A 24,423-nucleotide genomic window follows, 5' to 3' on the forward strand; every position below is an offset into this window, starting at 1 on the left:
CTTCTCAAAGAACCAGCTTTTAGTTTTATTGATCTTTGCTCTTGTTTTCTTCATTTCTATTTCATTTATTTCTGCTCTGATCTTCATGATTTCTTTCCTTCTACTGACTTTGGGTTTTCTTTGTTCTTTTTTCTCTAGCTGTTTTAAGGGTTAGATTGTTTATTTGAGATTTTTCTTCTTTCTTCAGGTTAGATTGAATTGCTATAAACTTCCCTCTTAGAACTGCTTTTGCTGCATACCATAGGTTTTGGGTTGTTGTATTTTCATTGTCATTTGTTCCTATGTTCTTTTTTGTTTGTTTTTTTGCGGTATGTGGGCCTCTCACTGTTGTGACCTCTCCCGCTGCGGAGCACAGGCTCTGGATGCACAGGCTCAGTGGCCATGGCTCACAGACCCAGCCGCTCCGTGGCATGTGGGATCTTCCCGGACCGGGGCACGAACCCATGTCCCCTGCATCGGCAGGCAGACTCTCAACCACTGCGCCACCAGGGAAGCCCCCTATGTATTTTTTAACTTCTTCTTTGATTTCTTCAGTGATCTCTTCATTATTTAGTAGTGCACTGTTTAGCCTCCACGTATTTATGTTTTTTAGTTTTTTTCCTGTAATTGATCTCCAGTCTCATAGCGTGGTCAGAAAAGATGCTTGATACAATTTCAATTTTCTTAAATTTTCCAAGGCTTTATTTGTGACACAAGATGTGATCTATCCTGGAGACTGTTCCATGTGCACTTGAGAAGAAAGTGTATTCTGCTGCTTTTGGGTGGAATTTTCTATAAATATCAATTAAATCTATGTGGTGTATTGTATCATTTAAAGCTTGTGTTTCCTTATTTATTTTCTGTTTGGATGATCTGCCCATTGGTATAAGTGGCGTGTTAAAGTCCCCTACTATTATTGTGTTACTGTCGATTTCTCCTTTCATGGTTGTTAGCATTTGCCTTATGTATTGAGGTGCTCCTATGTTGGGTGCACAAACATTTATAATTGTTATATCTTCTTCTTGGATTGATCCTTTGATCATTATGTAGTGTCCTTCCTTATCCCTTCTAACAGTCTTTATTTTAAAGTCTGTTTTATAGGACACGAGTATTGCTACTCCAGCTTTCTTTTGATTTCCATTTGCATTGAATATCTTTTCCCATCCCTTCACTTTTAGTGTGTATGTGTCCCTAGGTCTGAAGTGGGTCTCCCCGGGATCAAGTGGACCAGGCGATCGCCCTTGGCTCCTCTCTCGCTCCTCCCGGAAGGCCCCTCCTGCCTGCCTCTCCTGCTCTCCCCAGCCTCAGGGGTGCCGATCCTGTCTGGCCTCCACTTCTCCTCCCCCCTCACTCACCCCACATCCTACCAGTTCACTTGGCGGTTCCTCCCATCTCCTTGGGCATCAGGGTCCCCCACCAGCGGCTGGCAGGCGCCCTAGTTGTGGGGAGATGCTAACTCCATGTCTTCCCACACTGCTATCTTGATTCCACCCCCTCCATATACTAAGTTTACATCATAAAGATGAACTATATACTGGGGAGGGACTTACTGGTCCATTGTAAACATGTAACTTTTAAACATGTGTGGGTTGATACATTTTCTTTAAATAAAATGTGTCTGTTTAATTTGTAACCGCCACAAGTAAATATGGCTAAACAGATTTTCACACAAGTCGAAGCTTTATTATGTCTAGCCTAAAATGCAGACTCTGTGGCATATGTGAATTTCCCTATGAGAAGCCAACGGGAAGAGGATAAGCACCTCAAAAAACAGGCAGTCAGCTCGGGCAGTGGAGACCAGAGCATAAGGACTGACCATTCTGATAGCCAGTCGAGAGGAGCAATGCCATGTGTTTTAAGAAAATACAGAAAAAGAGAAACTGTGATTTCAAAAAAGAGTCTCATATCGAGTATCACAACTGTGGATAATTTTCTGAATTTCAGGCATTTGAGTCATAATACATATGTCAATATCAAATACTCTAGGACAGGGGCTGGCAAACTTTTCTATAAAGGGTCAGAGAGCAAATATCCCAGGCTTTCCTGGCCATACAGTCTGCAGCAACTACTCAGCACTGCCACTAAGGCACAGAAGCAGCCATAAGGCAACATAAATGAATGAGAGTGGCTGGGGTCTAATAAGATTGTACTTATGAAAACAAGCAGTGGGCCAGATTCAGGTTACAGGCCAGTTTACCAACCCCAGCTCTAGGCTACAGTTCTTGACATTTGTTTTTAAATAGCAAGTCAAGTGAGAAACACTGCTGACGTTACACCTGGGCAGTATATACATAGGTACGTTTCACACTATGAGACTTACACTTACTGTAGGCAGTGCACTTTGATATTCCTTATTCTGCTGTATTTTATATTTGTTTGGTTTTTGTTTTGTGGGACTTTGGGGGAACCATCAGAAACCACTACGCTGATCTCACAAATTGACAGTGAGTGACTCACAGTTTGAAAAAATTTGCTGCAGTGTGAGCAGCAGTTGGGACTTATCCATTTACTGACTATCCCAAGTAATAATGGAAACTTTTCAGTGACATACAGTATTTATTGAGTGCTTTCCATGTGCCATGCATTGGCATATGTTCTAGGAATCCAGCAATTAAAAAAAAAATTGCCCCATAATTTCTAATACTGTTGTAGTTTATAAAAGGTAAATACTTACACGTGTAAAATAGGATAATAACTGTACTACCTACAAACCTCATGAGACTATTGGGAAAATGAAGCGTTTAGCAAATATCACATATTCAGTAATTTTTCCATACCACTATTATTCAAATAATTAAGTACCAAGAAGTACTTTTTAAAATCAAGTTATCATCTCTACTAAAATAAAAGATGCTTTAAGTTAAAATTCTAATTCTTTAGTTAATGAAGACGGCCTTATTTACATTATTTAAAAGTAGTACTGATACATTGAGAGTCAATCGAAGTTACAACAGAGAATTTTAATTTGCCTGTCTCTCCCTTCCCCATCTCCCCCACCCCAGAAAAAACAGTCAGAGAAGATTTAAAGGTTTAGACTCCATCCACAAACCATGTGCCATCTTTAGATCAATTTTCACCATCAAGTGACCCACAGCAGATGATACAGGTGAAAAAAACTCAAGAAATATAAAAGATACTCCAAAATCTATCTTAAAATGATTGCCATGCCTGTTTGATCGTAAAAATAGGCCATACATAAACTTCATAAAACCAATGTTTTAATTGTTAGAAAAATTATTTTTCCACATTGAATAACTATTTTGCATTATCAACAACTAAAAGTGAGCTCCATAAGAGCAGAGATTTTTATCTACTTTTCTTCACTGCTATGTACCCCAAATTTAGAAGAGGCCTTGGCACTTAGTAGATTCACACTAAATATTTGTTGCATGAAAGAACAGTGAACAAACAACAATGACTTGTCAATGTGTTTATGTTTTAATATAATGGCATTCAAAAATTAATATAAAATGTAAATAATTTAAAAGTAACATATTTAAAGATTGTCTGACATTTCTAGCTTAACTGGTTTATTAAATCTTATGATTGGTCAGAAATTAATGTCTCTCTTTTTATAGGGATAAAGAAAGAATCTTACCTTCTTTTTCTACTCTAAAAACAAAAGTTCTTTGTGTTGTAACAACTTCAAATTTGTTGTCTCCTTGAACTCGTACCGTAGATATAGCAGAAAGGGGAATTATTCCTTTTGAATACTTCTCCTGTATTGGTTAGAGAAAAAGATCCATAAAGAAGAAACATTAAAATAAAATTCCCTTTATCAGAAATAGAATGGCAAGATATTTACAAGTGCTTCTCTTTCATAATTTCAATCTAAAATTTTAAAATCACATATAAATAGCATATATCCTTATATACACTTAAGTCCCCAGAAAGGAAAATATTAAGTGCCCCTTCCAAGTGAGATGTCTTTTCACTTTTCTCTTCATCTGCAATTAAGAGACAATGACTCACATACAAACAACATAGCAGACCAGCAATACATAGTTACAAAAACAGTGGTATGTTCTTTGAAACAATCTGGTCAAAATGATTTTATGGTGTTTGCAGGCATCTGCTGGCCATCACAGGTACTGTAACTACACCAATTCAAAACTGCTGCTACATATTGTGAACAAGAATATTATCTAAGAAACCAGACTGTTGGATTGTATCAATTAACCCATATTACTCAATGCTTTGTTAATGAAGATCTTAATCTCCACTGTATCACTTTTTATTCTCCAGTGACTGAAGAGTGAAAAAACATGGATTCGGCTCTTTGCAATTGGCATATACCTATTACAATTTTGCTCAAGAAAGTCATTCTTAAGACTCTTGATAATTTTCTCCGTCTGCATTTTCCTGGACCCTCCTAAAACAATCGGCATAATCATCGCCCCCATAATTTCAACTATTTACTAAGAGTGTAACATTTACTGGGCCCTGTGTTGGAAAGAAAATTCCAACAGTATTTATATGTTCAAGTGGCCTCAAAATGAAAAACCAACTAACCAAATGAGAAAAAGTTTAAAAAGAGTACAAGACATGGGAAGTAAGAGTACGAAGATGCGAGTTCTCAATTCTGCTTACAGAAGGTCAGAGGTATTTTCACAGAAATAGTGACATTTGAACCTGACTTTAAGAAACCTCAAGTTAACCAAATAGATAAGTGAGGGGGCAGGGGGTATCCTGGCCAGAAAGACTGAATAACAGAGGTGTAAAGTAGAGAAGTAAGAGGAGCTGCAGTGTCGAGTCAAAAGAGATGAGGCTGAAAACATAAATCAAGGCCACATCATGAAAGGTCTTAGTGTCAAAAGAGTTTAGACACGACTTCATGGGGTTTCTTCTACAATTCGTTTCCATCATCCATGGAACCATCACTTTTGACCCGGGTCCCAAGTATCTGAAACAACTGGTTAGGAGAAGAATGCACTAAACCACTCCATGCAGATCACAAGGGTCAAGTTCACATTCCTCCCAGCGGCAAACTCCAGCAGATGGGTAAAGACAGTTACTGGGAGCAACATGGCCGTCTACTGGGAAGTTTCTCCTCTGCCAGTTGAAGAGATACACTATACTCTCATGGTATTCCCTCTTAGTTATTTGACAGTTTCTTCTACTCTAACTCCCATTCCTGCCTTTATGTATCCCTCAAAATCCTATCCATTCTTCAATGCCGTCTTCAATAACAACACCATGAAGGCTTTCCTTTATCCTCTCAAGCAGCCAAAATCAAGTAAGATACTTGAACTGTGACTTAGGAAGATGAGGGGGCAACTTCCTGGAAAAAGGGGAGGGAGGTCAAGGAATAAGTACTAACAAAATAACTTTTTCTCCTCCTTATTTTCCATGTTTTTGGTTTTATCTTCTGTCCCTAAGGAAAAAAAAAATACATTCTTACTATTTCAACTACCAAATTTATGTGGAGAATTCTAAAATCTGTCCCTTCCTTCCTTCCTTGTCCATTTCCATCAACTCCACTCCCGTATTTTGAATCATCAATGGGACATATAACTGTCCCATAAGCACCTCAAACTTTTAAACTGAATTACCTCCTGGAAACATACCCTTCCTCTATATCTGTCCATAAAAATATCATTCTTCTGGTCAGTCTTCAATACAGTAGCCTTTGACTTGTACTTCTCTTTTGTACCCACATAACCTGGGACTCTTCTGACATCTACATGGTCAACTTGCTCCCTACCAGTTCCTGATTCTTTCTAGTCACATTAGCTTTACTGAAGTTCCATGAATACATTGTGGTTCTGCTCAGTCCAGTGACTCTACATACTCTGTTCTGCAAGGAACCATTTTTCATACTCATTTTCACATACTTACTGCCTCTACATCTTTCCTATTTCAGCATGAATATATGCTCTGAAGAAAGCCCTCTGACCAGTCTCTTCTCTCAGGCCCCTCATCCTCACCCAGCCAGATAACCCTAATTTAACAGTAACCTGTACTTTCCTCTATAGCAATTACTAATTCTAATTTAAATGATAATTCTTTATATTTACTGTGGGATCATCTGATCAGTACAGTCTTTCCAAACTGACTGTGCATCTTACATCTATTTTCTCCCTTACCTTTCACATAATCAGTATTGCTTATTTTCTGAATGAATGAATCCTATGTCCAATCAATCACAATTATACAAACTCCGACAGCTCATTTTTAGTATTTTTCGAAATTCATTTTTTTAAACACCTCCACTGGCCTATACAGCCTACACCCTGATAAATTAATGCCTGATTTACTGCACACTCTCCTGATTTGCCTCCCTACTTTCAGCTTGTTTTCCCTCTCACCTTTCCTGCATATTATTGTTCAAATGTCATAGTTGGAGAGAATAAAGGAAACATTCATGGAGGAGGAGAACAGGATGGGTCTTAAAGTTTGCACAGGATTTTCATGGATGGTAATGGCTAATGAGAGTCAGAGGGAAGAGCAAAACCATGGAGGTGAAAATACAGGAAAAGACACACAAGTTCTCCACAGTTGTACCAAGATACTGTTGATAAAGGTCACTGCAAAGAAACAAGTGACATGATTGGCTTAACAAAGAAAACCCAATAAATGCAAGTGGGTTATAATGGCAATATTAGACCAGGAAGTGCTCTAGGAATTGACAGGAGGGAGAGAATGTCTCCCCATTGTCAGGCAACCTGAGAGATTCAAAGGGGCACAGCACCTTTGGGGACAGTGATACAGTCCCTCTGGCTGTAAGTTTGTAGTGGCTGAGTCCAGACGGTGAAAAATCCAGAATATCCAGAAACATTTATTTACACTTTATCCCCCAGGTGATCCACTGTCAAACTGTAGTTTGCCTAAGAGCTAGAGGAGCTTACAAAAATACATCTCCAGTGAGATAATTAACTATATGTTGAATAAAACGTTACCATTAACCCATTTTTCAGTAGAGGAAAAAATGAAGCAGCATTGTAGAGAAAGACACAGGAATTTTAAAAAGGAGATTTTCCTTCTTCTAGATCTCTTCAAAGAGATAAAAAAAAAATTCCTTAAAAACATAACAACTCACCAACATGCCTACAATAATGATGTTGTTTAACGTTAGTACTTATGGAAGAGTAATAGAAAAATAAATTCCTCAGAAGTGATAAAAATGTACAAGAAGTGAAATACTATGCTACTTTAACCTCAGGAAGTTGTAGTTTCTCTAATGGCTCACCTATAAGCTTTTCTGAGATTCTAAGATAAATCTCAAAATTTTTAACACTGTAGAGTTGATTTTACATTTCCATTCTAACACACAATAAAGACAAAACAGGAAAAGAAAAAAAAACTAAACTAAATGACACTAGGCTCAAAATGACTGCATTTTTCAGCGTGTGAAATTTGCCTTAAGGAAAGCAATTCTAAAGCATCCCTTGAGCCTATAATAAACAGATATCTAGGTCAAGTTTGCCATTTGTCTACCACTTTCAGGCAATGAAATGACCACAGGGCAGTTCTGCCCCCAGCTGAGTGAGAACAGGGGTGAGTGAGATCTCTTGGCAGGTGACCAGATATCAAGGATGTTGGGATGTTGCCATTTTCAGTAATACAATGAAAAGGCCTTGCTGAGACATGATTGAGCAGCACTGAGGAAAGCAGACGAAAACTAGGGGAACAGGCAACTCTGCAAACTACCTCCTGAAAGCCCAACCACAGGCTTCTCAAGTGCACATTTAAACACTGGAAGACACAACTCCTTGGTGCACAGGACCACAAAAACTGCATACCCAGCTGAGATAGAAACTATGGCCATACTTATGCTCTCTGTTCACTGGCCTTGAAATCCCCTCTTCCCAGTCCACCAATCCATCCCTTTTGCCAGAAGGGTCACAACAGAAACCACGTCTCCTTTTAGGAAACACCCATCCTAGTGTTTTGGGGTTTTTTTGCCAACATGAAACCACTCATCTGAGTACTAAAGGAACGGAATGCCATAGGAAACAACAATTTGAATTTTTTTTTAATATTAATGTCAAGGTAAAGAATTTGTAATAATTCATCTTAGCAAACTTTTTATCTCAATTTAAAACCAAGGCTGCATCGTTTTTTTTGCATCAGGGTGGATAGGTGCTCAGCTCCTCACTACAGTTGAGATGAGCTTTTAAAGGACAAAGAGAGTGAGTCTGGTTGGACAGAGACACTAGAAATTCTCTCTCCTGAATGATAATGATATCAACACCAACAGAGCCTGATGGCACAGAATAGTTTTCTTCCTCATTTCAAGCAAACCAGAGAAGGGCACAGGTGCTAAAGAAAACCAGAGGTCAGATTGCATCAGATACAGAGACTACATTTTACCCACCCATGGTTACAGAAATTGTCTCAAGATTCAAATGAACAAGCAAACTAGAAACAACAGCTAAGGCAGAAAACTAGCTTTTAAAAATGTTCATCCCATATCTTGCAAATGTCAAAGGTGTGTTTAAACCTATCTGATGCTTTAGCGGGATCACTGCAAAGAGAAACCAATGAATACTTCTCTAAACTTTCTGTTATTCTTAGTGTTGTAGCATGCAGTGTGTATTACTTTCTGTCTAAAAGCATACGCTCTTCTTTCTTGTAGCATTGAACAATCAATACATGAAAGGGAATCTAAATCTCTATTTGAGCCACCAATAACACCAATATTAGGCAGTGAAAAATCACTAAATAATGAGAAGATAATATTAGATTATAAACTATAAATAAGAGGATGTGGCTAAGTGTTAAATCAATATATTAAAAGAATGTATATAGTTAAGATTGTAAAATTATATGATTTTAGCTAACAAAAAATACGGTCTATTTATTAGTTGCAACTTTTTAATTAAGGAAATTTTCAAACACATAGAATTTGAAAGATTAGTACAAGGAACACTCATAACCTCAAGTGGACAGTTGTTAACGTTGCTATTTTTTGTTTTACCTAGCTATGCATGTGTGCATATATATATATACACACATATATATATATATATAAATATACATATAGAGAGGGTATATATAGATAGGTAACATTTGAAAGACATTTGCATATATAATGACACTTCACCCCTAAATATTTAAGCCTACATCTCCTAAGAATAAAGACATTCTCATCCCTAAGGAGAAGGACATGATCAAAATAGTATCAAGTTGTTAAGACTCAACTGCCTAAAGAATATATTGTAACCACTTGCACATCAAGATATTCGGTGTGCTCTAACTCCAAACACAACCTTCTCAGCTTCATCTCCCACTAGTCTCCCGAACATACTCTATTTTCCAATCAGAGAATCTGGGCATCTCATTGTTCTCTCTGCTATCAAGTCCTGTTCTTTCTAGTTTCTCTACGTACAAACATTCTTCTTTCTTTAAAATTCAGGGCCATTAGACATTGAGTCTTCCACACCCCTTCCAGAGGACAAAATAACCTCTCCTTGCTTTGCCATTTTCTACTTGTGGTGTCATTTTGTAAACATTTTTGAGCACCCTCTGGGATAAAGGCAATTTCTTATGTATCTGCATATCACGTATAGCAATCCCGTAGTTCGTAGGAGATATTCCATAAATAATTGTTAGATACTTAAGTTTTAAAAATTCCCAATTTTATATGTCTGGGAAAAGTTAAACTATGGAAAGAGTTAAGTGTTTTATCCTATGCAAATTCTTTTCATGTTGATAATCCAACTCCTATTCTTAAAGACCAAATCACGTGCTTAGTTTATTGACGTACACTCAGCATGCGTAGGACAATCTTTGAAAACTGTAAAACGTACTTACCTTATCATTATTGTAATAAGAAATGCTAAGGCCATCAAATTTCACCCATCTCTTCTGAAACATGCGTTTTCTGTAAAACGTATGAAATTGTCATTTTACATTTAAGAACCATGCACTTGGATTTTAAATACAGTTGTAATATAGAACTGTGTTGAGTACATTCCAATTTGATAGTAAGCAGTGAAGAGAACAGTAGGCTATGACAATGTACAGTTTTGGCAATGGTACAAAGGAAAGGAAATATGTACAATGACACTTTCTAATCAATTGCCCTAGGTGCTTTTAAAAAAGGATACTGCTAACAGTGTCATGATTTTTTTTTTTTTTTTTTGCGGTACGCTGGCCTCTCACTGCTGTGGCCTCTCCCGTTGTGGAGCACAGGCTCCGGACGTGCAGGCCCAGCGGCCATGGCTCACGGGCCTAGCCACTCCGCGGCATGTGGGATCCTCCTGGACCGGGGCACGAACCCGCGTCCCCTGCATCAGCAGGTGGACTCTCAACCACTGCGCCACCAGGGAAGCCCTGTCATCATTTTTTAAAATGTAACTTGCAGTGTCATCATCCACATCGGTAAGGTTGAGTAGAAAACAAAGTGTGGTCAGAAACACTATCATGGCACCTATATCCCTTAAAGGAGATAATTCCTCAATGAAGATAACATAAATTTTTATCCTTCATTAACCTTATAACATTTTATCATATTTTTTTAAATTTTTGCTTTGGGGCATGCATAATATTTTGCTAAAATAACAAAGCTTTGTCAATTGGATTTACATAGATATATTATTTAATTCTGATCAAATAAGCTGTAAAGGCCCTGACTAAATATGGAGAATCATTTGCAATCATCCAAAATTCATTGAAACATTAACATTTTGAGAAAAAGAATCATATGAAAGGCAAATGCAGTTTAAAATGGTTACTGACACGAGAAACAAAGCAAAATAATGTCATCATATGTTCCCTATTTAGGCATAAAAGGAGAAAAAGATTTTCTGACTATATAAGGCAAAAGTGAAGACCCATTTCTAGTTGGGCTTGTTTTTGTTTTTTGTTTCAGTCCCCTTCCCGGAAGTCAGACAATCCTAAAGGTTTTGAATGTCTTATTCTCTATGAGACTCTCAGTGTGAACGGATACAATCTAGATACTTTTAGCCTTTATCACAGATAATATATGAAAACTAACTTCCTGTTTAAAAAACGAGTCATCTCTAAACAAATAGGTAGATAACCACGTCTACCTCTTCCTTTTGCAGTTCTCTAACATGTTTAAGATAAGGAAATGGTATAGCTCTCTGTGGTTTTTAGAAGACTTAAAGGTAGAAAAAGCACCTCAGAAAGAGTGGAGAACTTGTCTTCTGGGCTCTTTCCTGGGCCACACACACCTATTACTCTAGTGAAATACAGCGAGCTGCCCACATTGATCATTAGCCAAATTATTCTGCTTAAGATAAAATTAGAGCAAATCTGATCAAACTGAGAAAAGCTTCAAAATTCACTGGTATGGACAACACTTTCACATATAAGCACTGAATCAATCATGAAGTAATAAGAACATAAGACCTTACAATTATATAACTACAACTAATGACCCAGCCCTCTTTCCATCTTACTCCCTCTTCCTTCTGCTTTTTTTTTTTGTTTTTTTTGCTGTACGCGGGCCTCTCACTGTTGTGGCCTCTCCCGTTGTGGAGTGCAGGCTCAGCGGCCATGGCACACGAGCCCAGCCGCTCTGCGGCATGTGGGATCTTCCCGGACCGGGGCACGAACCTGCGTCTCCTGCATCGGCAGGCGGACTCTCAACCACTGTGCCACCAGGGAAGCCCCCTTCTGCTTCTTTTTAACTTCCCTTGGCCTGTCATGTGTTCTCTTAACCTTGCAACATCCAACAGTGTCGGTTTTCATTTCCTTCACTGACTCAAAGGTTCTTCAAGTTGCCAGCATTGAGTTACAAGGTAAAGAAATACTAAGCAAACACACAGTCATTATACATTGAATAAAATCACTTAGCACTCGTTTCATACTGATCTCTGTCACACTTAAAGGCAGGTGAGCAGACATCTTCCCACACAATCTCAACAGTAATTCTATAAATCAAGATTTTGTTTTAGGCCCACCTTACATGGTGAATAGTAGTAAGCTAGAACTCAGTAGTACATATAATCTTCCATTTTAGAATAAAAATAATCTACGTCTGTGGGAGATAACGGCCTTAGGACCTTCCATTAGCCCTCTAACTCCTTTGCTAACTACTTACCTTTCAGAGTTCCACCTAAACCACCTATACAGACACTCCTTCCCTGATGAGCCAATCCAAAGCAACTCACAAAGCTGTCCTCTCAAAGCACCCTCTCCTTTTCCTCATAGCACTTAACACAATCTCTAATTACATGTTTGTTTAGTTGCTTGATGTCTCCCACACCAAGGATGTTTCACTCTCTACTCTATGATCAGCAACTAACACAGAGACACACATGGCACTAAAAAAGGATCTGTTCAATGAAAGAGTGACACGATTAAGCACATATCCCCTTAGCAAAAAACAGCCAGATGACAGACAGATAAAACCTCAAATGACCACCACTCAAATAACCAGCATATTTTAAAAGAAAGGCTGCCAGAAGGCGAGAAAACTTCCGAAACCTCAGAGTTAGATTAAAAGTTTCAAAATGTGCCAAAGCTGGAAGTGAAAAAAAGTTTAGAACCTACATTTTTTTTTTTTTTTTTTTTTTTTTTTTGGCTGTGTTTGGTCTTCACTGTGGGCTTTCTCTAGTTGTGGTGAGCGGGGGCTGCTCCTTGTTGTGGTACGCGGGCTTCTCATTGCAGTGGCTTCTCTTGTTGCAGAGCAAGGGCTCTAGGCGCGCGGGCTTCAGTAGTTGCGGCTCGCAGGCTCAGTAGTTGTGGCACACGGGCTTAGTTGCTCAGCGGCATGCGGAATCTTCCCGGACCAGGGCTGGGAACTCGTGTCCCCTGCATTGACAGGTGGATTCTAACCACTGTGTCACCTGGGAAGTCCCTAGAACCTACTTTAACATGTCTTACTTAAGATGGTTTAGTTGCGGCCACTTGGACTCAAAGTTTTCTTAGAATTCCATCACCATCTGGATAGACAGTTTGAGGTCTGAGGCATCATCCAGGAACTTAACATTCATGTCCACAGGAAAATGAGAAGGAGAGCAGGGAGGGCAGACAGCTCAGAGATCAGTCAGAGATGCTACCAGGTGACAAGCTACATTTCTCTTCTCAGGCACTGACTACAAACCACACACTGGATGCTTGGCTTTCTAAAGAAAGCCAACCAAAATGTCAGCCTCTGAGAGACTCAACGCCTAAGATATTCCCCCAACTGTTCTTTAATTTTCTCGGCTACCGGGTGACTATTAGATGTGTTCAGCCATTTTAACCGAATATTTTGAAAGGTTAAATCTGTTTAATAATCTATGGAAGGACAGGTAAATAAGACAAATCCCAGCCCACGTTGAAATGGAATGAGAGTGTGGCCGCTGAAAAATCAAATGTTCTGTAGTTGGAGAGAGCCATTTTGCTATCCTGCTGTTAAAACATTACTTCTGCTACCATTCATTCATCCAGTCAGCCATCAAATCTGTGGGTAACTATTCTGTGGACACTGTCCTCCAGCCATACTGCCTCCTCTGTCTAGATGCTTTCTTGCCTCGTGGCCTTCCCATATGCCATTTTCTTCATTGGAATGCTCCCTGCCTGTTCCTGACCTGGCTTGGATCCTTGAGATCCTTGAGACCTCAGCTCAAAAGTCATTCCCCCAAGTGGCCACCATTGAGTAACACACAGATCCTTCAGATTCCTTTGGTCTCTTGCTCCATTTCTTTACTTAATGACACTTAGCAGAATTTGCAATTATATATTTGATTTGTGTCCTCCACCTCCCATACTAGATATTGAGATCCTTAAGTGCAGAAACCATTTGTTTTTTTAATCAATGTAAAACCAGCAACTACCACAGTTTCTAGCATATAAAATATGCTGAATATCTAGTGAATAAACTAACAAATACGTATATTTCTCATTGCAAGATGCTTCCTCAAATTTTCATGTTACGTATAGAGAAAACAAATACTACTAACAAAACCACTTCACCCTTAATTTCATTTTTTGCTTTTTTCAAGTACAAAGATCAGAATTTTTATATGACAAAAGCTTTGTAATTCATCATTAGTTTCCATGTAATTTTAAAATACATTTTATAGTTAAATATTTTAAAATGTATTCTTTAACATGTGCATTTTGTACCTTCCTATTTAAAAATTCTAATTAGTAAATTAAATGTTTCTAAAACTAAATTTATATAAACATGTTTAATCTATTTTTCTCATTAAATATGTCAACATTCAATTATTTTCTGCATGTGAACTTCAATACTGAATTCTGATAACTGGCTAATTAAAGATAAGAACTTATACTTAGATCCTTTCTCACAATTCCTCTTTCTAGCAAATGGAAACTTGAATTTAAATTGTTAAACTCAATAAATTAATCAAAATTTCAACTATTGATACATAAAAGGGAAAGCTTAAGAAGCACTATTTCTAAATTTCAGTAAAATTTTGAATTAAAAAAATTGGTGAACAGTAAATTTTTAAGAATTATCTTTCCTTACCAGAGTTAAATATTTTTCTCATGTATTTATAAAAATCTACTTGATACCAGGCAACTAAATCCAGTGTAATTATGTAAAATTAATCTATTACACACAATTAGAGGTTTCTAAAGTACTTTAAACGCTTTCTCTGACATAAGTTATGTCTTTCCCTTAAATTTCGATTAACAATTTATTTAGTAAATGTTAAAAAAAAAGACAAAGTATAAAATACAGTGTCACTCTAGTCTGTGTTCCTACTATCACATGACACAAATTAGAACTGACTAATGGATTATTATACAAAGAAGAGATTTTAAAGCCTGTCAATACAGAATTTATTAATCTTGATAATAAAAACAACACTTATATAGTGCTTTGTTCTAGGCACTGTTGCAAGCCATATACAAACATTAATTCATTCAGTCCTCCAAACAATCATATGAGGCAAGTAATATTATTATTCCCATTTTACAGATGAAGCCACAGAGGAGCTGGCAGGTTAAATAATTTGCCCAAGGCACACAACTGATAAAGATCATTTCTGTAAGTCAATTCCAGGCAGTCTGGTCCCAAAGTCTATGCTCTTAACAACTACACAAAACAGACTCTGGGACATTTTATGGCAAAGCACCCTCAATATCCCTTTAGGTAGCAATAACATTTGACCTCTACCCATTTAATATGTGAGTTCAATTCTGCAAAGTGCTTCAGAATTCCTTCGGGAAAAAAAGGTAAAGTAGACATGAAAAATATTAGCCTAGGTTTTATCCTATTTTGTTTTTAGGGTTCTAAAGGAAAACATTTCTTTGAGAAGCCTTTTTAGAATAATTCATAAGGCATGTGTGGTGTTATTGAATGGATTTCTATAAGCACTTCCCTTGAGTTCTAGTAGGGCAGGTTGTGTGAAGTTTCAACTGCTATCATAAATACAGCCTTGCCACCTGGTGTCAGTTTTTGTTGTCTCAAAAACTGTGTGTCTTAAAAATTCTTTTTTAACAACAGTGTATATACAAACAATTACATCTCTATTTATGAAGTATATACATGAAGGCACTCCTGTTTAATTTCAATCCTAAGTGCCAGAAGGTTGTTTTTTTTTAAAGATTACATCTTTTAGCTTTAAAAAAAACTAAAAAATTGGATAAGCATGCTAACCAATGATATTAATTTAAAGTGGAAGAGGCTACCAAACTGTCATCTTTAAATATCACATAACCGAAATGAACCTCAAAGTAACTAAGTCAAATTTATGGCTTTTATTAATCATGGTATTTTAATCATCAAAAAATACTTCTCAATTATTCTAAACAATATCTAAGAAAAAAGATATCATAGACATGCTGTTCCAGATTCACCTGCCTTGTTTATATAATCCTGAAGAATTATATGCATATTTTATCTTATTTTCTACTCTAACCCTAACAAGACTCAATATTTTTTAGCACTACTATAATTTCCAAAAGTATAGATTTTTGTTTATCTAATTACTCATTTTCTATTTAGCTATTTTATCTCATTACTCTTAAGTATGAGGCTTTTAAATGCTGCAGTATTATATGACCCAGCAATCCCACTACTGGGCATATACCTACAGAAAACCATAATTCAAAAAGACACATGCCCCCCAATGTTCATTGCAGCACTATTTACAATAGCCAGGACATGGAAGCAACCTAAATGTCCATCAACAGACAGATGGATAAAGAAGATGTGGTAAATATATACAATGGAGTATTACTCAGCCATAAAAAAGAACAAAATTGGGTCATTTGTAGAGACGTGGATGGACCTAGAGACTGTCATACAGAGTGAAGTAAGTCAGAAAGAGAAAAACGCATATTATATGTACATTATATGTATAAAATAGATAAATAATAAGAACCTACTGTATAAAAATAAATTAAATTAATTAAATTTAAAAAATAGTAAATGCTGCAGTATTAGTTATGAAGTATTTTATAGACACACATCCAAGGAATTATAATATTTCTAGAAAATATCAGCCCTTTTTTCTAGACTGTATTTCCTTACTTTTAAGGAAAACAAAATGATTGTTTCCAAGATTATATGAACCAAAATGAGTTGGGGCCAAAAAACAAAAACAAAACAAAAATTTTCTGAAATCCCAGCTTCCATTTCTGCTTTAAATGAGAAAAAACAAATTTTAAGATAAAATCTGAAGGGCTAAAAGGAGTTTTAGAAGCCAATGATAAAGCACAAATTTTAATGTGTGACTTCCAACTTTTACAATATTCACAAAGAGCTTTGTGCTTACATGACATGGTATATGAAGAACCACGTTAAAAGACTCAGACCTCTTTATTTTATGGAGTCATACTCTGTTAAAAAAGCAAAAAATCCAACATGAAACCAGCTTCTAGTTAAGACGACCAATGAAAAGTTTGCATTTATCTCTACTCCTCCTAAAACCTCAAAGGATTAAAAAACAAATAAAAATAAATAAATAACTATAAGCCAACACTGACCGGAAAAGTAAATGATAGCATCAGTATCAAGAAATCAGGAAAGCCTAAGAAGGGATAGGAACTAACTCAGAAGGTTTCAGAGAACTGATTGCTAAGCCTGCAAGAGATCAAACTGAAAGGAAAACCAATTTACTCACAAAATTTCAGAAGGTCTCAGGAGATACAGGCACAAGTAACTCTGGAAGTGACTATGAAGGAGAGGGGGTGCTGAGAATAGAAGAGTTGTTGAAAGGCAATTAAAGAGATAAACTTGCACCCCTCACCACTCCATCCCAGAATCCCTCCCTTACTTCTCAGCTGGAAAACTGCCCCTCCTCTTCCTCAACAGGATAATAGGGTTTTATTCACTGGAGAAGATCAAACAGGGGTCTCTGGACTGGGAGACTCAGACAAGGCTAAAGGTAGGGGACAGCATTAAAAACAGTAGAACCATGTCTATATCATAAATATTTATCCTAAACATCCACATTCCCCTACTGAGCTCCCAAAAAGCTGTTAACCACTCTTACCACCCTCAATAAGGAGATTCATTTAAAAGATACTGGCATGAGGAGTCTCCAAGGAAACACATTAGGAAAGTTTAGCAAGATCATCTTACAAGAAATAGAAAGACCCATCAGGGCCTGATCCAATCAGCTTTGTAGGATCTCATTTTAAATGAACAGCCCAAACAGAGAATCATTCATGAAAGGAAGAGGCAATAGATACGGCAAACTTCACCGTTGTCTTCTTCTAAGAAACAGCCACAACAGCCCCAGCATTCAGCAACTACCACCCTGAACAGCAAGGAGCTATCAACACTGAGGCAAGACTCTCCACTAGCAAAAAGGTTATGACTTGCCAAAGGCTCAGATGATGGTTAGCATTTTTTGGCAATAATTTTTTTTTTACTTAAAAAAATTAAAAGCCCAAGATTAACAAAACATTTGAGGAAAACATCTCTAAGGTAAAAGATGGGGAAGAAACCCTCCTCCAAAATATTGAAAGAAACAGACACTACAGGAAAAGAAAGCTTCAAAGCACTTATTAATATCCATAGAAAGATAAGAGAATATATTAAGTCCATGGAACAATAACAGTACATTATAAGATGAACAGTCAAAAGAAAGAAAGTGCTTTCTACATTAAATATAGGATAACAAAAAACAAAAGTGGGTTAGAAAATACAAGCTAAATAAGCTTTCTTAGGGGGCTGTAAGATGGTGAAATTGATATGTGTATGTATTTTGATTACTTCACAAATTCATAGTCCTGAGGAAGAATTTGTGGAGAAATGAATTTTAAGTACATAACAAACTAAGTAAACCAAAAAGAATCAATAATTATTAACTCCAAGGAAAACTAAAGGTTGCAAATGAAAGAAAAATTAATCATAATATGTTGCAAAGCTCAAATATGAGTAGCATTTACATAGATATTAAGAGTATAAAACTAAATACAGATATAACATAGACATTTTATATGGCTACTTTAAAAGAATGATTAGATGGGAACTGTGTCTACGCAGGGGGGACAGTGGGTGAAAATGAATAAATATTATATTCCATGGGAGTGCCTCAACTGCTAATTACTAACACTGAAGAGTCAGAAAGAAACAGTATGAAAAAATTATTAAGATAAACAAAGTAACCCTCAGAATGGGAGAAAATATTTGCAAATGAAACAACAGACAAAGGATTAATCTCCAAAACATACAAACAGCTCATGGAGCTCAATATCAAAAAAAGAAACAACCCAATTAAAAAATGGGCAGAAGTCCTAAACAGACATTTTACCAAGGAAGACATACAGATGGCCAAGAGGCACATGAAAAGATGCTCAACATCACTAATTATTAGAGAAATGCAAATCAAAACTACAATGACATATTACCTCACACCAGTTAGAATGGGCATCATCAGAAAATCTGTAAACAACAAATGCTGAAGAGGGTGCGGAGGAAAGGGAGCCCTCTTGCACTCTTGGTGGGAATGTAAATTGATACAACCGCTATGGAGGACAGTATGGAGGTTCCTTAAAAAACTAAAAATAGAATTACCATTTGACCCAGCAATCCCACTACTGGGCATATACCCTGAGAAAACCATAATTCAAAAAGAGTCATGTACCACAATGTTCACTGCAGCACTATTTACAATAGCCAGGACACGGAAGCAACCTAAATGCCCATCGACAGATGAATGGATAAAGAAGATGTGGCACATATATACAATGAAATATTACTCAGCCATAAAAAGAAACAAAATTGAGTTATTTGTAGTGAGGTGGATGGACCTACAGTCTGTCACACAGAGTGAAGTCAGAAAGAGAAAAACAAATACCGTATGCTAACGCATATATATGGAATCTAAAATAAAAAAAAAATGGTACTGATGAACCTAGTGGCTGGGCAGGAATAAAGACGTAGACATAGAGAATGGATTTGAGGACACAGGTGGGAGGGGGAAGCTGGGGCAAAGTGAAAGTAGCATCAACATATATACACTACCAAATGTAAAATAGTTGGCTGGTGGGAAGGAGCAGCATAGGACAGGGAGATCAGCTTGGTGCTTTGTGATGACCTAGAGGGGTGGGATAGAGAGGGTGGGAAGGAGGCTCAAGAGGGAGGGGATATGGGGACATGTGTATGCATGTGGCTGATTCACTTTGGTGTACAACAGAAACTAACACAGCACTGTGAAGCCATTATACTCCAATAAAGATGCATTTTTTAAAAAAAAGATAAAAAAAGTAAGTACCAAAAGAAACTACTAAAGAAAGTAGAAAGTGGCTGCCTCTTGTGATAAAGTGGGAGAAGAGGAAAACTGCTTTTTTTCCTCCAGTTTTATTGAGATATAATTGACATACCACACCATATAAGTTTAAGGTGCACAGCATAATGATCTGACTTACATACATCATGAAATGATTATCACAGTAAGTTTAGTGAACATCCATCATCTCATACAAATGCAACATTAAATATTAAAAAAAATCTCCTTGTGATGGGAACGCTTAGGTTTTACTCTTTCATATAGAACATACAGCAGTGTTCATTATATCTATCATATTATATATTACAAGTACTTATTTATCTTATAAACTGGAAGTTTGGACCTTTTGACTGTCTTTATCCAACTTCCCCTCTCCCCAGCTATTTTTTCTTAATAAGCCATACAGAACTTTCAGATGCTTTAAACCATGTGCTTTTATAACCACTAAAAAACTTAATTTTGAAGGTTTAATGTGAACATATGATTTCTTTACCTTATAGTTACCAAGGTAAGAACTGACTAGAACTTACTTTTGGTAACATTATCAAAGGTCACCTGAAATGAAATGATGCTCTTCTGAAAAGAAAGCAAGCTGAGGTTTACTGAGCCCTGCTTAAGGGGCTCTGTAGTCAGACCCAATGTTAACCTACTTTTCCAACTGATCCCACAGAGGAAGCCTTGACCTTACACTTTTATGTGTGGGAAACAGCAGTTCTGAGACATTGAGTCACACAGCAAATGAGCGATAGCTTGACAATTCTAATTTCTGCCTGATTCCAACACCCTCATTCACTTCTCTGCAGCTAGACTGACTGAAATTAGCCATGTTATTTTAATAAACACTAAAACTAAGAATTTTTTCCTCAAATTACAAATAAAATATGGAAGCCTTTTATTTGCTTGGCATGGTCTTCACAAGTTATGTGTGATTTGAGAGAAAAGGCCAACTAGTTCACTAGTATAAAAAGATACTTTTTATCAGAGATTTAAGATTCAACTTTAAGTTCAACACACTGATTGATATAGAAAACCCTGGTCAGATAGAGAGACTTGTCAACTTTCCACTACAACTGCTTTTCACTGAAAGGCTGGCCGCAGGACAGCACTCCCAGGAGGCTTGAGGCCCTCACACACTTATGGAGCAGGTGGAAAACTGCTCCACTAAAGCAGCCTTGGAGATTCTGGGCACAGGCTGGAAAGTCAGCCACTGACAAAGGAACCAACAGTATAAGTTCTGATCTCCCTCCAAGTCATGGGTGGCTTCTAAGTGATCTCTCAATCACTGTTTGGAATTTGACCCCTGTTTTGGTATTTGATCACTGGCTTTTTCATTTTCCCTAGTTCTGTGTTCAACCTGGACATGTAATTCCCTGGCAGTTTCTCCCTCCTGGTCCTAGAGCCTAACTTGTGTCTTCCATAAAATAACCTCAGCTAACCCCTCTATTTATCTCATAGACTTCAGGACATCCAGATATCACTGACATCAGTGCCTTTCACTCCCTCTAGCCTGAAAAGTATTTCATCTAAAAACGCCAGTTGAAACGGTATCCATTTTCCGAAGGTCAGTCGAGCTGCTATTTCTCCTCCTTAGAAGATCTCTGAAGAAATGTTTTCTCAACCCCTCTGTAACCTCATGATTCTGTATTTTGTGGACCTTTCTGTACCAATTATTATACGTTATCTTTCAAATTTATTTTTATTTGTATTTTTTTCTGCCCAAAGTGGAAGATACAAAAAAGGCCAGGAACACATCTTGCTTATCCTTGTATTCGTCCAGAAATTCTTGAGCATATTATATACACAAATTTCTGAGTTAACCTTGCGTGTTCAGCTCCTGCTGTCCCGGACTGACATTACCACACAATGCTTCCCTATGGTTAAAAACATTAATTTTTTAAAAGAGGAATTTAGCTGAGTAAGAAAAAATGTTCTAAAACATCTTGTCAAGTAAAAATATGAATTCCTCAAGATATATTGCGGTTTTTATAACTATGCTCAGTGCGTGATACCAAACACACAAACATCTTTAGAAAACAGCAGGTTAAAAAGTCAAAAGCGTTTCCTAGTTGCAGATATTCTTGGATATTTCAATACCTGGTTCTCCTAGAAGGGGTGTGGCACATTCAACCATGTTCTCTTTGATTTACAGAAACTCACAGGATTCTTCCTCTGAGTTGCACATTCAGGAAATTCTGGAATAAATTCTATCCAGTCTTCCATATTTGCATCTACTCAGACTTGCTGAAAAGCTTGAACGTATTAGTTGCAGATAGGAAAGGGGAAGGAAAGAGACTTGTTTTTTTTATCTTCAAAACCCAGTGAGGTTTTTTTAACGCAAGACCATTTATTAAGTTTCTCATCTGCCTCACCTATGTGAAACACTAACAACAAACCCAAGTTCAACATTTTATCAAGTTTTTTCCATACAATTTTTTAAACCAACAGTATAAGGCTATATTATAATTAGATCATTCTAATAGTTAAATAAATGTTCATACTTTAAGCTCAGCTGGAAATGTTTCCATATTTCTCTAGTTGCATGGTGTTATCCAATTATTTTCTTACTAAATATTGGGCAGTTTTCACATACTGTGCATTGATTCAGAACTGGCATTTCCATTTCAAAGCAAACAGACACTCAGTCACATGAAATAAATCCAGATTATGAATTTTATTACTTTGTTTAATGTCACTCATGACTGAGGACAGTTTCCAACACTATTTGGAGAAGGATAACCAAGTATGGCTTTTTTTTTTTTTTTTTTTTTTTTTGGGGCGTATCTTGTGGGATCTTAGTTCCCTGAACAGGGATTGAACCCAAGCCCACAGCAGTGAGAGCACAGAGTCCTAAATACTGGACAGAGCAGGGAATTCCCACTATTTGTTTGTAAACTGTGTTTTGACAACACATGTCCTCACATACAGAAAACAGCAGGTTAAAAAGTCAAAAGGGTTTCCTGTATGTCTATAGGGGGAAACAGAATTTAAATAAATGCACTGAGAGTTCACTGCTCTGTTAATGTACACCAGCACTATCAACGGCACCAGCAGATTTCCAACCAATACAGTGTCTGGAGTTTAGTTTTTACTACAAGATCCCTATAAATTAAAAAATAGCTGTTTTAGAAAGATTGAAAGAAAAAACTATGTCTAATACTAGTTTGTTTTTACTAATTCATTCAACAACAAACACTAAGAATATCTACCACTTGCTAGGCAATCTTCTAGTTGCTGAGGATACCACAGTAAACAAAAACCAATATAGATGATTGTCCCCACGGAGCATATATGCAACAGATAAATCACCAAGTGTATAAGCTATGAGAAAAATAATTCAGGGAGTAATGGGGTGGTGAGGGAGGGGCAGTGATAATATTAACTTTGGTGTTCAGGGATTCGTGCAAAGGAGACTTTAGAGCAAGAACTTGAAGGAAGTAAGGTACAAGTCATGCTGCTCTCTGGGTACGAGCATTCAGGGCAGAAAGGTACCCGAAGAGAGATCCTGCTTCTTATTATGTCTAGATTTGATAGAATAATAAAGTAGTTTCCTTGTTCCGTAATCTATCAGGTTATAATTTTCGATGTGGGGCCCAAAGGAGATGGAGGAAGCTGGTATAAGATTTCAGCTAACCCTCAAATCTGTTTTATGTTACTATGGCCCACAAGCCAAACCTGGCCCATGAAATGTGTTTATAAATAAAGTTTTATGGAAACACAGCCTCATTCATCAGTTTACACATTCTCTGTGGCTGCTTTCATGCTACAACTGCAGAGTTGCTGAGCTCCCACAGACACCATATGGCTGTAAAGATTAAAGTATTTATTATCTGACCCTTTACAGAAAAAGTGTACTAATACTTTCTCTGTGGAATTCAGAATGCCATCAAAATCAGTGCTACCTGCACCAAAGAGACATGCGACCATGACTTAAACAAAGCTCAGTAACCTCTGCATAAGGAATGGGTAGGCATCATTTTGTCTAATTAATGAGCATCTTAAACACCCTCACCATAGCCTACAGAGTCTAACTAGAAAAAGGAAAAATGGAGATTCCACTTGTGGTCTAATAAATACATGCTTCTTGGCCAGTTACACATATTTCTTTTAAGTCATAGCAATATAATCGTGGAGAAGAGCTTTTTAATTTCTTGGTGATATAACAAGCTCCTTTGTTTACTTTCCTAGCTGCATCCTGGTAACCTGGAAAAAGACTCTGAAGTCAGAAAACTCAATTATTTTCTCTAAAATGGAAAAATAAAAATCTCAAAAAATTACAGCCTCTAACCTTAGGCAGGTTCAGAATAGAAAGGATGGAAAGTCAGAGTTCTGATAAAAAGAGAGAGAAAATGTTCTAACTATCCCAGAGGTGGCCAGTAATGGTGAATCTTTCTCAGTGTGCCTGCAACATAAACATACTAACCTAACTCCATCAAGATCGAGGTACCACCCACCAGAGATCATTCAGGAAACCACAGCTGCTAGGGGCTCTGTATGCAGAATCTGCTAAATCTTCCAGTGATACTTTGAGAGAGCACTGGGATCTCCCTAATCATTTAAATTCTACAGAAATGAAAGACCTGAGACTATTCCCGCTCAATGTTTCATTCCACCAGTGTGTATATCTGAGTAATGACTCATACCGGTGCAATTTGACTATGCATTTACCAATAATACCGATGACTGATGAAAAGCAGACACAGTTAACTGCTTTGTCATCCTAATGCAACCAGAAAGGAGTGAGACAAAATATGTGATGCTAAGAAGTTCTCTGTTTCAGTTTAGTCAACATCTAATTTGCTAAAGGGATGCAATCCTATAAAGTATTAATCAT

The 24,423-nt window shown here is 37.1% G+C and overlaps 1 protein-coding gene across 1 annotated transcript in view; it reads right to left on the reverse strand.

The window, feature by feature from the left end:
* The window catches only part of ARAP2 (ArfGAP with RhoGAP domain, ankyrin repeat and PH domain 2), a gene marked incomplete at both ends in the record, with an annotated part of 189,236 nt that overhangs the window by 141,635 nt on the left and 23,178 nt on the right, over positions 1–24,423 (reverse strand). The window contains 2 exons of the mRNA XM_082838650.1: positions 3,578–3,698; positions 9,736–9,805. Coding sequence (XP_082694776.1) covers positions 3,578–3,698; positions 9,736–9,805 — 191 coding nt within the window. The remainder of the gene's footprint in view (positions 1–3,577; positions 3,699–9,735; positions 9,806–24,423) is intronic.

This window comes from Leucopleurus acutus (assembly GCF_964270905.1).
Source record: "Leucopleurus acutus genome assembly, chromosome: 4".
Classification (NCBI taxonomy): domain Eukaryota; kingdom Metazoa; phylum Chordata; class Mammalia; order Artiodactyla; family Delphinidae; genus Leucopleurus; species Leucopleurus acutus.